The 13394-nt window shown below is 47.1% G+C and overlaps 1 protein-coding gene across 4 annotated transcripts in view; it reads right to left on the bottom strand.

Annotated features, from left to right (window-relative positions):
* Positions 1-13394, bottom strand: part of Soxn (SRY-box transcription factor soxNeuro) — a 404681-nt gene that overhangs the window by 137155 nt on the left and 254132 nt on the right. For 3 of the 4 annotated variants that reach the window (XR_013082870.1, XM_076794248.1, XM_076794260.1), the window contains exon 1: positions 854-4237. The exons of the other annotated variant lie outside the window; for it this stretch is intronic. Coding sequence is in view for 2 of the 3 variants with exons in the window: in XM_076794248.1 (XP_076650363.1) it covers positions 854-2226 (1373 nt within the window). In the remaining variant the exon portion in view is untranslated. Of the gene's footprint in view, positions 1-853; positions 4238-13394 lie in introns of those variants that run through there. 4 annotated transcript variants of the gene reach the window in all.

Here is a 13394-nt window from a genome sequence, read left to right as displayed (position 1 = left end):
GGACCGATCCGTAAACCGATCTCCGAGATCGTTCGCGATCGGTGCACGCTCGAGTCGCTCGATCCTATCAATCGATTCGTGTTTTCGTCGCGAGTCGAGCGTGCACGCAAGCAGCTTAGCGAAGGGGAAGGATAAACCGGCCGGCAGTGTCTAGCTACTACACTACGCCAATCAGTTATTATATAATACAAAAAAAAAAATTGAGGACGGATGTCGTGAATCTAGGTTTATCCTACCCTCGCGGGGCTGACGATCGAGACCTTGCCTTCAAACGAAGATTCGCAAAATCCTCAGCTTGGAACCTCTTTAATGATCGATGCAAAAATCCATCTGTTCAATCTCAAGATATCTTCAATATTTACGGTCCAAGTGTACCTCGACTGATAGCTTCAAATTTTCCACGAAGTTTACAGAACTCTGCTCGTCTTATAGTTCAAGCTTCTAACTATAGTCTGTTTAACGAGACGATGCAGTAAGTTACCCTACTCGGATAGTTAGCGAAGTACGCACGCTGGTGCTTCACTGTCTCGTCTCGCTGGACAGACTGTAGGTTCTACAAGTACGATACGATCAAAAGAAAATTCATCCGCGAGAATCGAATAACGGTTCCAAGCTAGCAGAGCGTTTTCACAGGGAAAATAGCTTTCGGCATCCGATCAACGAACGAGTATTAACCGATTACTGTTCGGTAAAATTTATTCTACTTCTTAATTTATCGTACAAACGTTAATGTAAGAACATTATCGACCTCCACATCGTCGAGCGAGGGTATTCGATCGTCAGTTGGTATTCTACGTAGCGATAACAGGGGTGAGGTTATGGCAATTAACTATAGCAATAGAAATCAGCTTACATATGAGTTAGAGGCGGAATGGCAGAGTGGTGCTGCGCGAGCGAATCCGGCGAGGGTCCAGGCGAGTAGACACCGGCGCCGTGTTGCACGACCCCCTGATCGACGCCCTGGGGCAGATACATGGAGATCATCTGCCGGAGATCACCCTGTGATTGCTGGGACTGTTGCTGGCCCATGTACTCCCGTTTGATAACCTGTCCGCCAGCGCCGGACGTCGATGACGCTCCCGTGGGCGTCGGCGTGTGAATGCCGCCGCTCGCTGGACTCGTCGGCTCCGATTTTATGCTGCTACCGCTGGGACTGTGACTGGACATCTGCGAGCCTGGTTGTGCTTGGTGATAAGGTGACGGCGACCCGCCGGGCACGGTTGTGCTACCGTACGCGGCGTAACCGTTCATGTAGTTGTTGATGGGACTTGGACTGCCGCCGCCCATGTGGTGTCCCATGTCGTACCTCGGATAACCAGCTGAGGCTGCGGCCGCAGCAGCCGCGCCGCCCATGTGACTGCCATAAGCGACGTGCTGTTGATACGCGGCCGTCGGGTCGTGCATCATGTACCCGTTCGGCATGTAGCCGTTCGGCATTTGGTAAACGTCTCGGGATAATTGCGCCTGCTGCGGACCGCCGCTGGCACCGACTTGTCTTTGGTCGACGCCGAGCATGCCACCGACTCCGGCCACACCGCCGCCCAACGGGAACTTGTCCTTCTTCAGCAAGGTTTTTGTCTTGCGTCTCGGCCGGTATTTGTAGTCCGGGTGCTCCTTCATGTGAACCGCCCTCAGCCGTTTCGCCTCGTCGATGAACGGCCGTTTCTCCGTTTCGCTGAGCAATTTCCATTCGGCTCCCAGCCGCTTCGAGATCTCGGAGTTATGCATCTTCGGGTTCTCCTGCGCCATCTTGCGCCGTTGCCCCCTCGACCACACCATGAACGCGTTCATCGGCCTCTTCACCCGGTCGATGTTGTTGTTCTTGCTGGTGTTGTTGTTGTTGTTCGGTGGTTGATGATGCTGCTGAGCCTGTTGCTGTTGCTGTTGTTGCTGGTGCGGATGATGCTGTTGCTGCTGCTGCCCGCCAGCTTGCTGTGCCAGCGAGTGCATGCTCTGTTGTTGTTGCTGTTGCTGCTGCTGTTGCTGGGCCGCTTGCATCGACGCGTAGTGATGCTGCGAGGTCTGATGATGGTGTTGAAGACCGAGACTCAGCCCGGCGGTGCTCGGAGGACTTCCCGAGATCGAGGGACTGTGCACTATCGAGCCGATGTTCCCGTACGGCGAGACGCCGGTATGGTGTCCCATCGGAGAGACACCCTGATGGGGGTGCGGTGGCATCTGACCGTGCAGGCTGCCGCCCTTCAGGTCCGTCTCCATCGTGAGCATGTCTTCCTCCCTGTGCCCGTACAGCTTGCCGCCCTTTCCTGGTACCGATCGACGTCAAGAATATTCGACTGAACGCCGACCGCCTGCCGGTGCTCCGCACGACACGCTCGAACCGTCTGTTCGACCGAGGAGGGACCCGTCGAACGTCACCACTGTGCTCACTGATTCGATTTGTCGCGAACTAGCGGACACACTACGCGGTCACGAGTCCTCGGAAACCTAGCCGGGACTCTGACATGCGAACCAAAGCGGCTACTACCCCCACGGACATACGTGATCTACGTATAGGGGGTGGTCTCTCTCGACACCACTTGTTGGAATATTTCACACTGTTATTATCCGCCCCGGAAATTCACTGGAAAAAAATTACTCTCACTCTTCGAGGAACAATGTTCGTCTATGATCTTCGAATAACGGAGTCCACCGTGTTTCAAAAACTAATACTACCGCACAATTCTATCTATCTATCTCTCTCTCTCTCTTTCTCACCGGTAGACTCGAGAGTCAGTTGAGCACACCGCGCACTGATCAATCGTCGAATCCACGCATTCTTGGAACCCGGTTTTTCTGTCCTTCGTTCGATTCCCTCTGTTTGTTGGTAATCACGAAGAGTCACCGTGGCTTCATTCGTTGTTTCGTACACAAGACGATCTCGCATCAACACGGTCTCTCGCGGGGACACTAGAAGTATCGTGGTAACGGTCGGTGCGATCCGAAGTGTCTGACCGAGAACTGACGACGCACTGTCACTTTCTTCGCCTGGTAGCACGCTGGTTGTACTCTCTTTCTCTCTCTCTCTCTCACTGTCTCTCTGCCCCCTCTCTCTCTCTTTCTCTATCGGACCCGTCTCTCTTTCGGCTCGCTGGCTCGTGACTGGCTGCGGGCTCGCGATACGCTCGACGAATCGGATCGCGACGATGCTTACGATACTGGTCCGCGATCCTCGTTACACGATCGAGATCCTCGAGAAAGATCACAAATCCGGGCTACGCGTTAGTTATCACTGCCAAGCGAACACACCGTTCGTAGGAAGAAGACGAGGAAGAACTAACTGGTCCCGGGCTGATCGTCGACGGTCACTGTGTCAATATCCCGACGACTACCGATATCACTGGTCGTAACGTCCCACCGGATGATGGTACACGCGTGTTCTGTCCTCCGGTAGCAGCGCGTGTCACGCGCACGTTCCCTCATTCGTGCACACGTCGATATACGCGGATGCGTGTCCCTGTCCTGTTGGTATGTATACACACAACAACAATCCCGACGACGAGTAGTAGTGGTGGTAAGGCACGCTGTGCGTCCGTGCGTGCGTGCCCTCGTACTCGTGGACGAAGAATAAGAAGGAAGAGAAGAAGAAGAAGTGTGACACAGAACTAGCAGCGACCTCCACTCTCCACGGAAGAACGGAACCTTCTGAGCATTTGTGGATTCCGCCTTGGGGTCCCACTCACGGGGCTCACTTCCTGCCGAGGCGGCTGTCCCCCTCTCTCTGTTTCGCTCACTCCGCGCTCTCGCCGCCCCTCCACACGCCTAACACCCTACCATCCTAACCGGCAGCGACCATACCTAACCGGCCAACAGACCAGACCCGAGCCTACCAACGGCAATCGATTGGCACGCAAGCCTGCCATCATTCCTCTCGACCAATCGCGCGGCTCTATCCGCCACCGAAGGCGGCGCCATTACGCCGTGACGTCATACCCAACAACCCCGACGACCTCTCGCGGCAAAGCTTTCACCCCTCTCCCGCCCCGTGGTACTAGTTCTCTCTCTGTTCATCCAGGCGGGCTCGTATCGTGATCCTCTCTCTCTCTTACGTTCACGAGTTTTCTCTGCCTCCTCTCTGCCTTCAGGAGAGTGTGTCCACGCGTTCCTCTCTCTACCAGGCGAAAGCTAGCCTCTCCTCTCCGGGTCGCCAGTGTTTCGTCCACGCGTTCTTCTAGCCCCAAACTCACCCCTCCTGATATACACCACCCCTTCGACCCACGGACCCGCGATGGACCCCGGCTCTTCTCTTCTCTCTTCTCTCCTCTCGCGGATTCATACTACATACCACCCTACAACCGTCCCGTCTCGTTTTCTCGATGCTACACGCGCTCTCTCCGATTCCCGGCGATCCTTTCGACCCCCCCCCTGTCCCGCCACCCACAGCCACCCTAGCAGAGATCCATCAACCCTCTTCGTTCAGCCAGAACCGTGTCGCGAGGTATCCTCCTTTTCAACGGGTCCAGTGACCTTCGAATCTCTACGAGGATCGAGCTAGCTAGATCAAGGTGTCGCGGGATCAGATTGTCTTCGACTGGGTCGACGATCGTAGGATTTCGGGGTTGATGCGAGGAATTTCGATCGCGTAAGGAAATTAAGGGTTCCGATTAGATCCAGTGACCTTCGATGCTCTCGCGTACACGAGGGTGGTTCAAGGTTGGGATCGAGGTTTTAATTAGATTATCTTTATCAAAACTGTAACGATTAGTCTGCGGATTTTATGCAATTGCGAGGAATCTACGCGGAACACAAAACGGTGAAAATATCAGTATATTATTTGTTACGTATTATTAAGAGAAGAAATTCTTGTAACACATGAACAACATTTTTATTTTGCATCAACATCATTAGTGTGTTTACATTCACTGCAATGTGTAAATATTGTTAACAGATGATTAACATTCATATTTAGTAAATTTTGTTTGAAATCCTCGGTCCGCCTCATTATAATACGGGGTTAAAGGAGGGTGGTTTGAATGAGGTTTGAATCGAATGTTTGAGACCAGAGGCATTGCTTGTGCAGCAAACAGTGTGTCGGAACATTCTGCGCGACGCTCGCGAGTCATACTAACTGCGTAGGAATTTATATCTTATCGCCTTTCTCCGAGGTATCGCGCTTTCTTTCGAGATTGCGATTTTTTCTGCGGCGCGGGGGAGCTTTGGACATTAATCTAGGAGCACGTGGATGAATCGTTGAATCATGAACTGCGGTGTAACAAAATCCGTTCGACGACAATCGTAGCTGAATCGGAAATCTGCTATTAAAACGGTCATGATTTGCTACTGCACCTGTTATCGTATTAGCAAACGTTGCTTTATAAACTAGATTTGTCCATTTTTATAGACTGCAGAAATTGGAAACGTATTTTGTAAACACTATGCTGGAATCAGTCTGAAGAAATTTCTGGAGGAAAGTCTCCGGGTAGAGTCTTCAGAGCCTAAGTATCATATTCAATGCTTTCCGAATTATTAACACTAGGTTTACGGGACCCGTCAAAATGACGGGTTCTAATATTTTTAATTTACGATTATTGAGATTGTGAATATCCACCTACGTGGAATTACTCAACAAACTTATTTCCTTAGGTAAATATTATTTTAAAAATGGCAGAAAACTTGGATAGACACATTCTTCCTATTTTTATAAAGTAATGTAAAATACTCAATTTTAATGCTCCGTAAACCTAGTGTTAAACTAGAAACTCCTCATTCAACAAATATTGTTCGAATCCTCAAAGACAGAGTACAGCGTCCAATAAATTATAGAAATAGGTTTATGGAAAAATGGCTAGATGAAACTTGAAATAGTCGAGAGAACAATTTAAGGATACGTTATTTACAACTGCAAACAATTTTTAAAGAAGAAACTTGTATGTGGTTCCCGTGCCTCGCAATTAATTTCGGAAATTATTATTTTGCATAAAGATCCGCAGTCTATAATCAAAAAATTGCCAAATAATTAACTCGAACACGCCTCTTTCCGTAAACACAGTTTCAGAAATTATTCATGCATTGCCTCCAGGGTCCAACTGCTACGCTCATAAAAAGAGGCCTTTAATAATAAAACCGAGACCGCCAGGGGGAGTGAAATGATCATCGGCGTGGTCCATGCGAGACAATGATCTCTCCAAGCCGGAGATATCGGGCGGTAGGTATTGTCGGACACTTTGGCATGCGGTGTCATCGACGAGCGAGAGATTGGCCATCTTGATGATTCTTCTCGCTCCGGAGAGGCTTTCCTCGTCGTCGAGCAAACTCCCGAGTTAATTTGCCGGGGTTGCGGGAGCATTAGCTCGTGTCGCGCTTCGTCGTATTCAAATCTCCCATTATATCCGGTCGACTTGACCCATTTTCTCGTAGCCTTCTCCCTCTCTCTCTCTCTCTCTCTCTCTCTCTCTCTCTCTCCCTCTCTCTCCTTTTTTCTTCCGCCATTCATTCTCCCGTTCGTTCGGTCCTCTTCTCCTCGTCTCTCGTTCGTGAAATCCACAAAGAGGCTCACCAGCCGTTCCTGAAAGAACCTCTATCGGCCGATGCGACTCCGTTTAAGCGGGTTCCTGCGTAGGACCTGTTGCCGCGGCTCACACAGAGAGAAAGAGAGAGAGAGGGAGAATCATCGCGGATCGGAATGAGAGAGCGAGAGGAAAAGAGAGCATAATGGAAGAATGCGTCATAGATAATCGTAGAGCGCAACCCCGGCCTCGTGCGTCAGCGACAATGAAAGTAACGGCGGACGGATTGAAATCCCATTCGAACTTCGAATGCGAGCCCTTTTCTATCTCGGACCAACTACCCTCCGAGATATCAGCCCTTAACAACGCGGAATTCCGCGCGGAGAACCGACTTCCTGCCGGTTTGAATTTTTCGTCTCGTTTCTGCGACTTCCGGGACCATCGAACCACCGGAAATGTACGGTGGTCGAGCCTGATCGAAATTAAGTTTAGTTTAACACTAAATACACCACTTGTAAAATCAACGGGTCTACATTTTTTATTCTACGAGTATTGAAATTATTAAGATGCTTTCGGCGGAAATAAATTAAATAGATATATTCAGAATTATACGGACCGCAGAAATTCCAAATAAATCTTGCCACTTTTATAAGGCAACCGGTTAATTTTAAGGCTAAAAATCTCCGGGACTTTCGTCGATCAATTTTCGCCTTCGATCCGAGGTGTAGATCGTCTCATATCGTGAAACGAGAAATTCCGTTGGTCGGTGGCTGGTTGCAATTATGCACGGTCGAGTGGCCGTTCGCTCGATAACCGGACAAGGTCGCCTCGATAAGATTATCGGATCGATAAGCGATCGGTGCAAGGTCTGGGTTGACTCAATCGATCGATGGATCTCCTGTCTTGTTGACTCAGCTTCAAACGAATCACGGATTGAATCATACAGAGAAGCAGAGAAAGAGAGGGAGAGAGGGAGAGAGAGAGAGAGAGAGAAAGGGTTACCGAGCAATAGATCAAAAGCGGGTAAAGGATAATCAGAGAATACGATTGGTACTCCGGGAAGGAGGAACGGACAACCGCAAGATGTCAAGAGAAGCAAACGTCGCGTTTGCAACGATGACGATGACTCTCTTCTCTCTCTCTCTCTCTCTCTCTCTCTCTCTCTCTCTCTCTCTCTCTCTCTCTCTCTCTCTCTGACGTCCGAGAGTGGCCGAATATTGACACCTTCTTAACGAACCTGCGAAAATTTATTGCTAATTGTGTTGGCCGCCGTAGTGACGCGTCACAGGTACGCTTGTCCGGAGAGCGGCCGTAAGCGGGGCTTTTGTTTGCGGATCGATCGCCATCAGGGCCTCTAGTGCGAGCTATGTAGGTACCTGCTTCCGCAACGAGCCGGCAAATAATAAACCTGTGTGAAAATACCTGCGCTTCCTCGACCCGTAGAACCTGTTAGGTTCGCAGGGTACGCCGTGCCGCTGCTAATTAACGCGCTCTGTTCTCGCCTGGGCCCGCGAGAAAAACCCGATGTTTTTCTTTATAGTCGACTCTTGGAAATCGAGGCCAAATGCTAACTGTCTTCTGCTAATCCTAAACAGCTGACTGCAATAAGACCGTGGATACGATTTTATTACAAGAATGCGCAGCTGCAATTCAAACTGAAATAGGCTCTCTGGGGATCATAATGGGTTTCCAGCTAAGAGTAAAGGAAAGAATAAGACAAGAAACAAATGAAGCACCATCTATAAAAGCAGCAGGCCACTCTGTTAATAGTATCACTTTAGTTTTAAACTACAGTGGAATAAATGAAGAGCTCAGGGCAACAAACGGCCAGCTCGATTTTGACGTGACTGTAAAAGAACAAATTTTTTCGATAGTTCGGTGCAACAAACTGTCATATCATGAGAGGTTTGTGACTGTTCGCTAAAATTGATTGCTATTCCTATAGATACGTTCAGAGCAACAAACGGTTAACTGTTTGAACTTTTGATTTATTGACTAATAAAAACATTAGAAAACAATTAACGATATATTTATCTTATTGAACTGAATTTTATATTTTATTTAAGATAGTTATATTTAAGTTGGTTAGAGTTATATAAGAAGTTATATTTATTACTTTCACCTTCACAGCCACGATTCAGTTTTCGTCGTAAATCTTAACGTAATAATGATATGTATTTAGTAGTAATACTATTGTTATATATAACAAAATTTAATATAGTAATTATGGAAAAAAATTATATCATTTTATAACAAAAAAAAAAATAAACTTGATTCACAAAACAACTTGTTCGTTACCACCATTTTCACCGCTACGCTTAAGTTTATTATACCAATCATGATGTGCTGATGGTATGTATTTTCATACTAATTTTTTTACATCATCAAATTTTTATATTGCATTCAGTGTCATTTTCTATTTTTCACGAATACAGTCCGATCGCTCCTGTATGCTGCATTCGTATGACTATTTTTACTTGCCGCGAATGTAAAATAGCGCAATATTCCGGGCCAGAGTTGTGCTAATTCAATTACATTGTAATTCAATTACACAATTAGATTACATTGTATCTCAATTACATAGTAATTCAACTACGTCGTAACTGAATTACATAATTCAAACCTTTCAATTCATTCAATTACTAAATATTTTAATCAGATGTGTAATTGAAGTACAATATAATTAAAATACAGATCTCCAAATTATAGCCCAGAACTTTCAAGAAGTGCAATATATTTTTATGTTTTTCTTTCGTATACTTGTTTGCTGTCTATGCGGCGTATTTTCTATTCTTCGTCCTCGACGAATACGTAACGCTTTTTTATGTAATTTAATTACAAAGTATTTCATAATTGTACTCCAATTTCAGTTACGAAATACATTGCAATTTAATTGAATGATGATCGAAATTATAAATTACAATATGTCTGAATTACAATGTAATTCAATTACTTTGTGATTATAATTTCTGGATTATTTCAATTGTAATTCTGCACAACTCTGTTCCGGGCAATGAACGGTCGTCTGTAAGTGCACCTATAAGGTGCTCGTTTATTGCCCTAAATGTTTACAATCCCCCTGACTTGTTTGTTAGATTTGATTAGACAATCCAAGTGGATAGTCACGTTTAAATGACTGACCATTTGTTGCCCTGAGCACTTCAAACGAGGTTTCACTTTCTTATAATTTTACTTCAATAATGACGCACGTGTTTACTTTACACAGTTCTCTTAATGACTAAGAACATATTCATGCAATTATAAGATAGTACTTGACAGATAGAGGTTTCGAATGAATCAATATAATTTATAGTTAGTAGGTGAAACACAAAATAGAAGAGACATTAGACGACTTTAGTGTTGCTGGTACGTCATTAACAACCTATTGAAATTATTACTACAAGGATTCAATTTCTTATATACGTCTCTTGATAATATTTTTATAAAGATCCGCAGTCTACCACTGAACCAAGCATTAACATTGGCTAGTATGTATTGTCTTATAAAAATAACAATCTATTCCGACTTCGCGTGTAAAGAAATCTTTTGAATCAATTCCTATCTTTAATTATTTCGATAATAATTGCAAAATAAGAAATCTGAAACCGGTCGTTTGACCGGTAGATTTTGTGCTGCTCATAAGCTGTGAAGTTTAGTCACATTTCGCGGATTGTTTACACCAAGGGCGTATCGGTAGATGTTGGACAAATCGTAGATGAAGAAGAACGGCCAAATAAAGCTTGCAAAAGAAATCTAGCGTGGAACAATGTGGCACCGTAGCGTGAAGCGCGGCGGACAGCCTCATTTGGCGCGACGACAATCGATTAACAGTGATAATGGGCAGGTTCTCGGCGAATTTCGCGAGAATTATCGCACGGGGGTGGCGGAGGGGGTGCGTATGATGGCGTCGGCGGAACGGAAAGTGGCGTCGCGGCGTGCGTGTACTATTAAAGCGTAGTTCCGGGGGGCTGGTTTTCGGGCGACACGCCACAAGTGGCACATAAACCGCGCGGAATAAGTGGATTGATTGGTCGTCACTGGAAATAAAAGGGGAAAAAGCAAAGAGAGAGAGAGAGAGAGAGAGAGGGGGGGGATTGAACGGAAAAGGAGGAGAGATGAGAGAGAGGAGAGGATCGAGAGCACCGGCTCGCGAGACACGAGAAACTGTACAATAAGTCGGGCCCCGACAATGCCGTGTACCGCGGGCGGTCTTTGTGATTCAAATCAATGTTTGCGATACTCGATGGCACGCTGCTTTTGTGCTTGGCGAGCTTTCGTTTAAGCGGATACGTACCTGCGCGCGTACGTACCTCTATCGAGTACGCGAGAGCCTCGATATAGTCTTCTTTCCTCGACGATTTGCCCTCTCTAACATTTTTAACCAGCCCCGTCGCCCTTCGGATACTTTTCCTACGACACTCTCCTTTTCAGAGAAGGCTGCACATTCTATCGTTATTACGGTCCGCTTAATTGGATTTCGCAGGTACTCGATGCAAGATCCGATCTTTTTTCGGAGTCGTTCGATCGGAAGATTTCGCCCAGACGTAAATGGAGAGCTACGCGGTGCAGGCCGATTGGTGATCGAGGTGATCACGAGGTTCTATTTAATTTCTTTCAATTCTGTAAATTTGACATTCGCTGTTTTGAAACAGTAGAAACATCAAACGAATCGAAGGACGTCAATGTATATTGCCTTCAACTTGCCGAGACTGTTAAAAAAGAGAATAAAGCGATCGGCCACAGTTTCATGAAACTTGATGCCGGCAATTTTTGTTTCGCATAATGATGCACAGTCTACTGACGAGTTTATCTGCGGAAAAATCGTATAACAACGGACCGAGACAGGTTCTACCTTCTCGACAGTCTCCCCGGATTGAATTGTCTCGCGATGGAGTGTGACAGGCAAAATCTCGAAGGGAGATTGACAGAAACATTCGAAACGAAATCGAGAATCGAGCGTCGGCGCGGAGCGCATTTATCGCGTATCGAAAGAGAAACCGCGAGTCGAACGGGGCGCAACAATGGCGCTGTGTACGCCATTGTCGTTCGCCATTATCTCCGTCCCATTAACCGCGTTTATGCGAAGGCGGTCGACCTCCTCGGTCGGCCACGGTCGAACTTCTCTCGTACCAAGAAAAAAACCAGTGGGGGGATGGTTCTCGGTGACGATGAACGGGCGGCGGGGGGTGGAAAAAACAACGGCGAGGAGACCGAAGGAATTCGTGGGCGCGCAATTGCCAACAGGTGATACCATTGGGGCCTCCTCTTCGAGCTCGAATAATAAGAGAGAGGCGAACAGCTTTGTTGGAGAGAGAGAGAGAGAGAGAGAGAGAGAGCGAAAGTCTGTGGAAGAGAGATAGAAAGGAACAGCGGTGAAAATCAGAGGGGGTGGCGGTGCAGCGGTGCCGGAAGGGTGGCCAACAAAGTCTTTATCGTTTCGAGGACCGATTACAAAGCTCGATTGTTACCATTCTTCGGGATCCAAATAATCTCGCCGACGGACCGTAGTAGCGGTGCAATCGGGGTTAAAATTTTTGCATCACTATTCTGAAATTTCTGTGGAGCTCCAACTCTGCGTAGTCATCCACGTGGATTTTCGAAAATACTTTACGACCACCCCTGCTTAGCGGTTCCGTAACACCTCAATAAATCCCCGGCGACGGGACCTCCTGTTATCAGTCCGCGTTCCAAGGTCGTTTTTTTTTCCGGCAGCGGCCCAATATTGAACAACGAAGGGAATGCCCAGATTTTATTTTATAAGAAGGATTATTTCCCTTCCCCCATTTTCAAGGAAACGTCCATAAATGTGGATCAGTCCGACGGTACCGGGTCTATAAAGTCGGTTCCATTATGTTATAAGAATTAGGGTAGTTTATCCTTCAAAGAGTGCAACTTGGCGGTTTATGGCCACGGGTTAATCCGACTTAAGCCAGGGAAACAGAATAATTAGACCAGCCTATTGAACGGTAACATATAAACAAGCTTTGGACGCAGATCGCATTACCGAACGTGCTTGTCGACGGTCGTAAAATGATTTATATTATGCCAACGGAGAACGTTGGAACGACCATTGGCGTGGTTGTACGCTCTCTTTAATTACGACGGCCAGACGCAATTATCGGCAATTAGCGGAACGAGGGAACGCCGGAGGACTTCTTGGAAACTATGTAGTGCCAGGTGTTTTTTGACCGTGAAAATTATGAAACATGTCGCACGAAGGTGAATCATGCTGCGAAAACTGTGTTTTCTAGCCTGCGAATTTGTGAGAGTCGCCTGGGACTCGTCTGAATTTATCGGGGACCGACGACGGAGTTGGAATTATTTTATTATCACTTTATTAAAAATTGTCTGCCTTAATTGCAGGAGACGCGAGCAAAACACACATTTCACTCTTCCATTAATAATTTCAGCAAGTTGAAAATAGTATCGTCGATATTATTTTGGTTTTCCTTGTGTTTTAAATGGTATACACGCGTGTCAAGGAATGTTCATAATGCGGTCCAATTAGCGCGATCATTGTTGTGTGCAGGTAATTACGACCGCGATTTCTCGATGGATGTCGCCGTTGAACTCTCGGTCGCGTTCCCGGGACACGCGATGGGATCCGGGATCAGTCCCGCGGGACTAAAAAGGTGCGAGGCTCTCTCGCCTGCACAGGTGTACAAATAAATTGCGCGGGAATCGGATTGGCTCTCGCCTCCGGTTCTGGCTGCATCATTCTCGCTGATTGCCGCGCGAGGCGGACGCGTGTGTGCAATCCGCTCGGCTCGGCTTCGTACGGCGACGAGGCAACAGCGCAACCCGTTCGAAGATTATGCCGGTCCGCGCGCGCAAATCAGAATCTCATTGCGCTGTCATCGGCCCGCAGCAGCGTCCTTTCTGACGACGTAATCTCCCCTGCCACGTTGCACTCTACCTTCTTCCACCCTTTTTCTCTGAAAGAGAGAAAGA

Source organism: Halictus rubicundus, chromosome 1 (genome assembly GCF_050948215.1).
Source record: "Halictus rubicundus isolate RS-2024b chromosome 1, iyHalRubi1_principal, whole genome shotgun sequence".
Lineage (NCBI taxonomy): Eukaryota > Metazoa > Arthropoda > Insecta > Hymenoptera > Halictidae > Halictus > Halictus rubicundus.
Note: the sequence above shows the minus strand (reverse complement) of the source record. Positions and strands in the feature narration are given on the sequence as shown.